General features: G+C 42.3%; 1 protein-coding gene across 5 annotated transcripts in view; it reads right to left on the reverse strand.

The window, feature by feature from the left end:
* Positions 1–10,889, reverse strand: part of AGAP1 (ArfGAP with GTPase domain, ankyrin repeat and PH domain 1) — a 679,540-nt gene that overhangs the window by 338,612 nt on the left and 330,039 nt on the right. For all 5 annotated transcript variants that reach the window (XM_019523354.1, XM_019523357.1, XM_019523355.1 and 2 more), the window contains one exon: positions 7,625–7,752. In XM_019523354.1, coding sequence (XP_019378899.1) covers positions 7,625–7,752 — 128 coding nt within the window. The remainder of the gene's footprint in view (positions 1–7,624; positions 7,753–10,889) is intronic.

The following is a 10,889-nucleotide window of genomic DNA, read 5'->3' on the forward strand; positions in this document are numbered from 1 at the left end:
TGTGCAGGCTGCCCGGCCCCAGCCCTGGGGGACACTTTCTCCCCCCCATGGGGTGGGGGGGATCCTATTCAGTGCTGGGGGGGGCTCTTCACCCTCCTCCTACCCACCCCCCCTACTGCCACGGGGCAAGGAAGGGAGGCTCTTGCAGTGCTCCCTAGCCTTGTCTGCACCTGCTGGGGTGGCCCTGCTCCTGTGGCTGGCCCCACCAAGCGGTTGCCTTACCCGCGGGAGTGGGGCCACCCCCGCAGCTGAGGTTCTGTTACAACCGCTCCCTGTGCCCCAGTTGGGCCAGGCCAGACCGGGTCAGGGAGCACCACAAGAGCCTCCCCTGTCCACTCTGCAGCAGTGGGCATGGGGAGAGGAAGAGGGAGAAAGAGTTTACTTCCCAGCACTGAACAGAGCCCCCCTCCCCACTCTGCAGCAGGGGTGAGGAGAGAAGGGGAAGAGTCCCCATCTGCAGCTAGACAGTACTGCATGGAGCTCCCCCTCCCCACCCCTTGGTAGTGGGGGAGAAGCAGAGGGAAGAGCCTCCCGTGGGGCTGGGCAGCCTTGCAATGCACCCCACCCCACAGCAACAGAAGAGGATAAAGAGGGGAAGAGCCCCCACAGCATTGAACAGAGTCCCCCTCCCTGCCCCACAGCAGTGGGGGAGAAGGAGGAAAGGGAAGAGTTTCCCTCTGGGGCCAGGCAGCTGTGTGTGCTGTGATTGCTCCCAGCTGTCAGGGAGCTGCTGGGAGGGGCGCAGCTCTCCCCTCCTCCTCCTCCTCCTCCTTGTCCCCTACCCCACCCCCCACGCACAGCAGACACTCCCTCTTCCCCCACCTTCTAAACCCTGCTGGCCGGGGTGGGGGTTTAAACCCCACCTCAGTCTTACTCAGGCCGCCTAGGGCCTGGCTACGCCCCCCTCAGCTCAGCTTCCCTGTTGCAAGGAAGGGGCTGCTCTAGCGCCCCCAGGCTTCTGGCCTGAGCCACTGCAGGCATGTGCCAAATGTCTATCCACTTGCAAACCAGTTCACTCTCTGCAGGTTAGATTAACCTGCAAAGATTGAATCAATTCAGGCTCGGGCTTTTTGAACGCCTGCCCCTAAACAGGGAGAAAGACACTGGGTATTAAGATACATTCTGTTCTGAAGTGCTATATCTTTTTTGGACAAAATGGGGTTATTAAAATTCAACTGATCACCTCTCCTCCAAATACTTGTTAAAGCAACTATTGCCAGAGGTTCTGAAGAGAAAGCATAGATGAATTTACTTCCCGGTCTTATAAAGGTGGCTTGCTCAGTGATCTTTTCTTGATGCATAGAAGGAATAGACACTGGTGTGTTTGTTTATGACAATTAAATGAATCTAACCAAAGATCTAATTCCACAGACTTAAAATAACGAGCATTTATTTACTAACTATACAGGACACAAACCTATTAAAAGGAGGCTAAAAAGGATTCTGATAGAAGAAGGCAAGAATCCATTAATTGTTCTTCACATACCAACAAACAATACAGCTAAACATTAACTGATAAGGATAAAGCTTAATATAATTGGAAATGATGCAACCATGACAGACTTCAAATCTCCTGATATTAACTTAAAAAGGAACATTACCAAAAATGATATGGTAAACATAATATTGGAAAAAATAGCTAATAGTTTTCTCTATGAAATGGGCATTATATGAACAAGATGTTACAATACCTTAATTCCAGATTTGGCAAATAGCAAGGCCCATATTAAGGAACTAGTTGTGGAAAACCATCTGGAACCAAACTACTATATGATTTAGCTCAGTTAACTTTAAATTGCAGGGTGAAAAAAGGAAGCCTGTAGTGAGACTTCTGGACTTAGTGAGTTAACTTTGAGAAACTAAGGCTATAAGTTAAGAACCAATGGAATCTGAGAGCTAAATTACTTTGATTCAGAAGTGGCATGTAATTTAAATGAAGTACAAATACTACTGAAACAGCCAAAGCTTCTTTAACTATATAAATAAAAAGAATCAGGGGGAAAGAAGTGAAGCTCGTATATGCTGAAGGAGTGGAAGTAAGGACAACTTATGGCTCAAGTTCTGCATACATATTTTACTTCAGCCTTCAATAAGGATGAAGATGTAATTGAGGACCACAGTAAGATATCAGCCAGCAGTAAGGACTGTTATGGAAACTACTGGGTCTGATGTTTAGTTGCTTACTGTTATACAGTCAGGTAAAAGGAGGAAATGATTTCCATCCCAGAATACTTTAATAACTAGCACACTAAATAACAGTTTCTTTAGCATGGATTTTCAAAACATCTCTCAACTTGAGGATAATATTGTATATATGACTGGAGAACAACAAATGTACATATATTCAAAATGCAGAAAAAGCAACCCAGAGATTTATAGGTCCACCACCTGTACTTCAATATTACATAAGCTCTTAGAAGAGACACTGAAGGGAAGAATTATCAAATATAGAGAAATAAACAGAAAGTAGGACAAAACACAACATGGCTTTATCCAAGAAAAATTGTGTCAGACTAATCTAATATCCTGTGATAAGACTACTGACTTCTTGGGTAAGGACAGTACAGCGAACATCAATCACCTCCCCAAGAGGGCCATACGTGCAAATATTGATGTCCTCAGCCAGTACACTAACATCCCACACCATGAAACATGGCTGCCTTTCCAAAGTCCCTACAAGAATGTGGCGCAACACTGCACAAATCATCCACTTCGTCCTCACCCATAACAGCTTCACTTTCAATGATCAACACTTCCTCCACCCCATAGGCACAGCTATGGGCACAAAAGTTTTCACCCCAACATGTCAACTTCTTCACAACTACCTGGAGGAGAAACTTCTAGAAAACTGCACCATCAAACCTGCATTCAACTTGCATTATATAGATATTTTCATCACTGGGACTGAACACTTGGATTCACTTATTGGACTTCCATTAAAGATCTCACAAGTATCACCCCTTGATCAAAATTTCTCTCAAATACTCCTTACACTAACATCAACTTCCTACACACCGTAATCTATATCAGGGACAGCATTCTACAAAACCACCACATACAAAAAAAAGAAAAAGGACCACCATATTTAGGTTCACACGAGCAGCAATCATCCCAAACATACCAAAAAAAGCCATAAATCTTCAGTCAAACAATTAGCAGAACCTCAGAATTAGCAGCACCTTAGTGGCCTTCAGATACCAATACATCTGCTCTGAGAACACTTATGATGCCCACATGGCTACAACAAAGACACTCCAGTAGAGAATCAGACCAAATCTTTGAAAAAGCCACCCAAATACTCTGCAGTAACCTGCTACAATACAAAAAGACTTCCCTCACCCCACTCTGTCACCTACCACCTCACAATTGGAAGCAATCAGAAGAATCATCAAACGACTGCAGTCTATAGTTGACAAAGATAAGACCTTGAGAGAAATATTCCCAATTGCTCCAATCCTGGCTTTCAAACTACCTCCTAGCCTTACCCAAGCCTTACTCCTCATCAGAAGCAAACTCCTCACTGCTCAACAGACATCACATGGGACACAGCCTTGCCCTAACAATGCATTCTTAACCTGTTAACACATCTCTAATGCTACTGCAATAAAAACTCCCCCCCCCACCCAAGCCACAATAAACCCATCAGAATCAATGGATCCTACACATGCCTTTCCCTAAATGTGATCTAATGCACCAAATGCTCACATGGCAACTACATGGGTGAAACTAGACAGCAGCTATGTACCAGACTTAACTCCCACAGAAAAAATATAAAGGACAGAGACATACATACTTCAGTAGCAGCACATTTTTTTTTTTTTTAACAGAACAACCACTCCCTCCCTTTCAGACCGCACTATCCTTAGGCTCAAGGGGAATCTAACAAACATCTTTACATTGTGAGCTTGGGAACAAAAATTCATAAGCTGGATGGACACTAGGAAACAAGGACTGAACACCAATATTGATTTTATGACACACTAAGATACCTGATTCCTGAAATTCTTCCTACACATTATAGGTGATAATGAAACTCTCTTTTAATAGATCTTGATCTCCTAGTAACCAAGCTTCTTTTCTTCTGCTAATTGTTTCTCTGCTGCCCCTGGAAATTGCTCCCCTCCAATATCACAGCTCTACCCAGAGTTCTTCAATTTCTATACTTACTTTCCTCAGAAGACACGATGAAGAATGCCTTGCATTTGAAGGCTTATCTAACTTTATCCTAACCATGCAGTTGGTCCAATAAAAGGTATCACTGAAAAAATATCCTTGCATCCTTGACACTGTGGCCTCATGGGGAATTATTAACCAAACTGGAAAGGACAGGGATCAATAATACAATGATGAGACAGATGAAGAGATTTCTCAAAGGGAGATTATAATGGGTTATGCTGAACTGTGAGTTTGATCAGATGAGAGAGCAGTTACCAGCAGTGTTCTTCAGGGATCAGTCTTCGGGAACTATCATGTTAAACATTTCTGTTAGCAACCTGGACGTTAATGTAAGGGGTACAGCCAACTTGAAAAGAACTATATATTAGGAGGCTTATGTAAATTTTGTGGAGTATCTGAAGTTATCTGAAGTGCAAAGTCATGCTCTTAGAGAACAACAACAAGGACTGGCTAAAAAATGGACTCAGTAGTCTAGGGACTCAGAGGTCCCTTCCTGGCCTATGTTCCTAGCTAATTCTGCTTTATGATAGCATTTTCCTTATTAGTCAGATAAATGTGCCAGAAGAAATCCCTTGTGGCCTAAGCATGCTCCCACACTTGAAAGGCTTGTGTATACATATTGTACAATTCTACCATTCTTCACAGAAAACTTGATGGCCCACTCTTTTTCATCAGACCATTGACTAAATATATTGCACTTCAACTCTGAAGATTTCATAGACATTAGAGCTGGAAGGGACCTCAGAAGAATTAGTTATAGCCTGAAATACCCACTCCCACAAGTTTTAACCAGTTATTTTATACTACGCATCCAGAGTATTCAAGGAAAAGACGTACTTCCTTACTGCCATACCCTCACTGAACAACCCAGAATATAGTTTAAGGATAAAGTAAACCTATTTGAGAATAGGATTTGAGCCAGGTACCGAGCAAGACTACTCCTAAGGTTTCCCAGATGAACAACAAATGAATTCAAGTTGAAAACTCCTTTCACAAAGGTCCAAGTATTTTTTTCATCTTTTATGATTTACAGCTTGCAAGCTACACTACCCCTCTGGCAGAATTTTTTTTTATCCTTTCTTTCCCCAAAGATGGGAGATGGAGGAGGAGGAAGCAAGGGAAGGTGCACTTATCCCGAAGTCCTGAAAGTGGGTATGTGGTACCCCTATGAAAATCAAGACAGCCTGAAAAGAGTCCTGGCTAAAGCAGAGCTGGTGTAGCAACAAAGGAATAAGATATTTTGTTATAACATTTTATTAAGAGAATCTGATGGACGGTTTTGTCAACAGCTTCAACAGATATCCATGAACTGATGGGCATCACTGATCTAGGAGGAGAAATTAAAGGCTTCCAATGTCAGAAAAGCCCATAAACAGAGGTATCTGGTTAAAGAGTGCTTGAGGGAAGTCATGGAAAAAATAAACAGTTGCAGGTCACAACATTTCCAAATCAGTGTGACAAAAGCCAGTCCATAAAAATCACACAAGACTGATACATATGATAGTGCAGATAAAGTAACAGCAATATCTTGAGAACTAATATTTTTCTGGCACTTCAAAGATTTAGCAATAAACTAATAATAATCCCACACCTACAAAAATCTAGTAAGTACAGTGTTACTAAATAGTCCATAATGTTATTAAATGTTTTAACTTCTATTTCCCTTATTTTTATTTCTTCAGATTAGATGGTGCTGTTTTAAGCAGACAAAGGCACAGTGATCATTAAAGCTGACTACTTCCAATATGCCTAAATATTGCAACTAAATGATTTTATAGTCCTTGAAAATGGCACCCTACCAAAATCATGTGTGCTGCCCTTTGTTATGGTTCATCTGTAATGAGACTGCACAAAATCCCAGTTACAGTAAAATAAAACAAAAGTAGCCTTCACTTTTCTCAGTTTATATTGATAATTCAGTTTATGGGCATGTGTAGACAAAATGGAGGACCTAAATTGAAGCGGTGGGTTTTTAAAAACATTCCTTCAATTTAAGGCCGATTAAACCCCCGTGTCATGCACACACCCACTTCCCTGCCTCTCTGGTGGCAGGAAGGGGAGGGTGAGCTGCTGGCGGGTGAAGCAGTCCCTGGGCTGTGGAGGGCATGGTACTTCCCTCTACAGCAGTGACAGCCCTCCTACAGGCAGCGCCCAGTTTGGGCAGTCCTGGGGGACACTGAGGCATGGACAGAAGCACTGGGTCCCCACACAGCTCAGACAGACAGACAGGCTTAGGCTCACCACTGCTCTTCAGCGGAGTCTGCCTTCCCAGGCTGCCTGCAGGGTGTCTGCAGAGCCACGTTGCTGCATGGAGCCCAGTGCTTCGCTCCACGGCTGTAAGGACAGCAAACAAAAACTCCTTGGAATTTTAGTTTGCTGCGCCCCAAACCATTTAAGATGCATTACACCACCAAATTTCCTACAGTGAATGGAATTAATGCGCAATATGCTGCCGAGGCATGGAAACACTGACACCACTGAAGCAGTGCAAAAGCTTTAAAGTGCCATGTACACATGACCCTCGTTTCATATACACCCACCCTATGTATCTGAAAGATTTTGCACAATTTTGCGTTTGTATTTAATACGTGTTACCACCCTCCAATGCACCACAGGAAAGCATATACTTAAATCAAGCAGTAGGTTTCAATAAAAGATTACCAGAGCAAAAGTCACCTTGTACATGTTTGCATTTATTATTACACAGAAAACAAAAAGTTAGCCTAAATACAAGTAATGCCTTAGCTCTACTCCTGTAATAGGTGCCAAGATTTTATGGATCATATTTTGCAAATAGTATAACAACTTTTCCCCAGAATGTTAAATTTAAATATGGGGCAAATACTAGTACTATACAAGTATGGGATTAAAATTCTCTTATTTTTAAGTAGCTGCCAGGACTGTGTACATTAAAAATGTTTAAGGAAAATCAGTAATATACTTCCACTTCGACAGGAGCAGTTTTTCTTCTACTGAGTATTTGCTGGCTGTAAAATAATTTGCTGCTATGTAAATAATTTAGCAAAACATGCCTCTTTATGTCACTGAAGGTATATGGTTTCAACTGAGTAAAAGGGTGACAGACAATTAAAACTGAATGGTGTTACCAAATATAAGTTGCAAGTGTGCTAACTATCAAGATATACCAACTGCTGTTCAGCATACAATTAAACCAGGCCAATGACTAAACCCCTGTAAGCTAATTAACAAAGCTGTACAGCAAATCTTACTACTGTAATAATTTCTCTGCTCAGAGCAGCAGGCTGTGGAATATAACCAGCATGACCAAGGGTTGTTTTAAAACCAATTACAAACATACTGCTAGATATTAGAGTCCACAGTTAGCTTTTAAAGAAAGCAAACTGCTGACCAAGCAGCAAAAGATAATGGCTTTAAATAAACTAATACTTGATCATATTCTTTTAAAGGCAAACATTCTGTTCTGTACCTGGCTGATATGTACAGCAGAAACCTGGGCGGAACACACAGATGAGTGACTTGGAGAGTTTGGTAAAGATTTGCAGGGTCCTATTGAAAGCTGTTGTTTCTTCCTTGTTGCTACAATCTTCTGGGCAACTGAAAAATAAGAGATATGCATGTAAATGGAGACGTACAGACTTCAAACTATCACAGTTCTAAAGTGTACAGAACATAGACAAGACATAGGAAAAAGTCTCAGCTACCGAAACTTGACTCCTAAATTTTAAGTTTTATTTCACAAAAGTCTAAGTCAGTTGATATGGTAATTTTGGTTTTCTGTGGTGTGCTCATCACTGTATTTTATATTATATATATATATATCATTTGGATTTATTTTAGCCAATGGTCATTTAAAAGACAGCCTCCCACAAGTAACACGTTTACATTAGAAATTCTTACCCATTACTGACAATATTCAGTACTTCAATAGTGCCTGTACCAATAAAAACATCAGTGTAAAAATGGTGCTTTGAGCTAGGAAAAGGAGGTGACCCATGGGTGCAATACTACTCAATGGCCATGGATTTTTTTTTTTTATGCAGCTCGAAAGAGAGAATTCTGGAGAAATGTTGAAAAATTATGAAAACTCAAATGCAAAAGATGCTTACTACATAAACATTAACGTGTATGCCATATACTCAGGACCTATTTGTTCAGTAGTTCTAAAATGGGACTGTCGCATGAGAAAGTTTGTCTTGTCAGTACTCTAACCTTTTCTTATTTATTTTGTACAGGGAATATTTTGTTTGAAGGTGGAAAGTGAAGAATAAATGCTTATACTATATAGCTTTCAATACATCTCCATAATGATCTGGGGTTTTGTTATGATCAGGGATCCAGGTTTTCTCTTTGCAGAGTGCTGCAGGTGCACGCACAACCTGGATGCAGTCACCTTGTGCACTGAATCCAGCCTGTAGGCTGTAGTTTGTCCACCCCTGCTCTAAGGTCAGATACAGACATTACACTTTAATCAGTATAAGTAATCAGAAACTGGTCTATACCTGTAATAGAACAGGAGTATGACACACGTAGACTGGTTTAAGAATGGTGGAGCCGGGTCTAATATTTGCACCCCTGCCCCTCCCACCAAAGGACAAAAGTGTGTTCTGTTCACTACCAATCTAAACTACGCCACTTACAGAAAACTGTGCAAGTTAGACTGATTCTGCCTTGGGCTTTTTGAATGTCTGTTCCTAGCCCAAGAGAACTAGGGAGCAGAAAAAGAGTAGTCCTAAGGAGGACAGAGTGGAGTCCAAGGATGGACAGAGGGAATGGCAGTGGCACAATACAGAATGTGAACTGCCATTTGGGACTTTGGCACTCTGACCCTACCCCTCCCACTGCCCCTGAAGAAAACACCTCGTCTTTCCAAGAGCTGAACAAATGAGGGGTTCTTGGAGGCAGGGATCCTACGTATGGCTGGAAGCTAGGGACTGAGAAAAGCTAGGTTCTCAAAGTCAAAGGCTTGCCTTTCATGAAACCATGCCAGGGCTGACTTCCAGGGGTACTCTCAGAAGAGGGGGACTGGCTAAGGCTGTTTCCTTGGGGGATCCTGAGGTAGAGATTTCCCCCAAAAGAGACATGATCCATGACAGTTGTGAAAAAAGGTAAATATATAGCTTGTACAGGACAGCAAGGAAGAATGGCATGACGTTCATCTCAAATGAAGTGAACACAATTTAAAAACGATTCTTTTTTGCTTCCGTTAGAGACTTAGTGAATAACTGGAAACCTCTTTATGCTTCTAGTGTAAGAAAATCCAGTGACACAATGGGAGGAAGCCATGCTTGTGGGTCTCAAAACTTTCTGCCTCAAATCATAGCAATGCTGAACTCTACCCCTCCTCTACAAGCTGCAATGGTTAAATATTTTTGCGACAATTCTATTCACAGCTTATATAACAAGGGGATACAAGCATCTATTTATATTTATATTTAATATTTTGGCTCCCTTTATTTTTTACCCATCTGTTTCGCTTCTCTTAGCATTAATCCAAAAAAAGTAAAAAGACCAACTGCGGTGCCCTAATTTACAAAGATGATGAATATGAGCATTTCCTATACACTACAGCAAAGTCTATAGATATTTCTCACTTGCAAAAAATGAGGATTCTTAACCCATCTCAGTTAAGCCACTACCAGTGGCTAGAAACCAAAATTTAGAACACCACTTCCTTCTCTCCCCATAACACAGAGATGCACTTTCTCCATAGGAAATTAGCATAAGCTACTGGACAGGTTTAGTAAGAGGGAATGTTTTTTCATGAGGTCAGACAAGTATGTATTTACTTTTATGGAATATGATATTTCTTTCAGTGTTAAACATCCATCATTTAACTTTGCAGAAATAACACTGTACTATAATAATGTCTTCTGTTGGATGGTTTCCTTACATGTAGCAGTTTATTTGCAATCCTTTTCTAAGGGCATTTCAAAAGCACTCATTCAAGTGCTGTCCCATAATAGAAAGCTACGTTATCCTTCATTAAGAATATCACTATAACAGGGTCCTCGCTCCATGGGTGGCTGTACTGTCCCTAGAGTACCCTCTTAGCCCCCAGCCTCACTGCTCTCAGGCAAAACTCCCCTTCTCTCACCTGCCATGCCTTGTTGGTAATTCATTTTCAGAAAATGGGAAGCTGCCCCAGGGCTTCCCAAGCTTGACCTTGCCTTAAGGGCTAATTGCATGGCTCCATTCATCCCTAGATCATGCTCCAAGCCTCACATGTATCATCACTCACAACTGTTAATTCAATTGACCTGCTTTTCCCAAGCACTTTGCCTCTCTCTCAGTTACTCCTAAGTGTAGCTTTCCTACCCTGAGTCACATACTCTGTCCCTCTCAGGCTTTGGGCACCCAGCCCCTATCTGAGCACCTTGTGGGTTTCTCAGACCCTCTGGTCCCGCTTGTAGTCCTTCTCTGGGCTCCCAAACCTTCTAGTCCCTTCCCCAAACCTCCAGACTGCCACAGGCTGTACTCTCCACACTAACATTCAGGAGCTACAGCCATCTGGCCTAGGCAATGTTTCCTCAGTGGCCTCCAGGGCCCTACTTCCTACCCAGCTCAGGGCCTGAGTTTATCAGGGGTGGGCAATTATTTCAGCTGGAGGGCCATTTAACGAAGTCTGGTGAGCCACTGAAGGCTGCAACAGTAGCCCCACCCCCAATCACCATCTTGGAACCAGAAGTCCTGCCTCTAACCCCTGACCTTTCCCACCTCCTCTTGCCCCACAA

The sequence above is a fragment of the Gavialis gangeticus genome, unplaced genomic scaffold, assembly GCF_001723915.1.
Source record: "Gavialis gangeticus isolate Ggan-Ray unplaced genomic scaffold, GavGan_comp1, whole genome shotgun sequence".
Classification (NCBI taxonomy): Eukaryota; Metazoa; Chordata; order Crocodylia; family Gavialidae; genus Gavialis; species Gavialis gangeticus.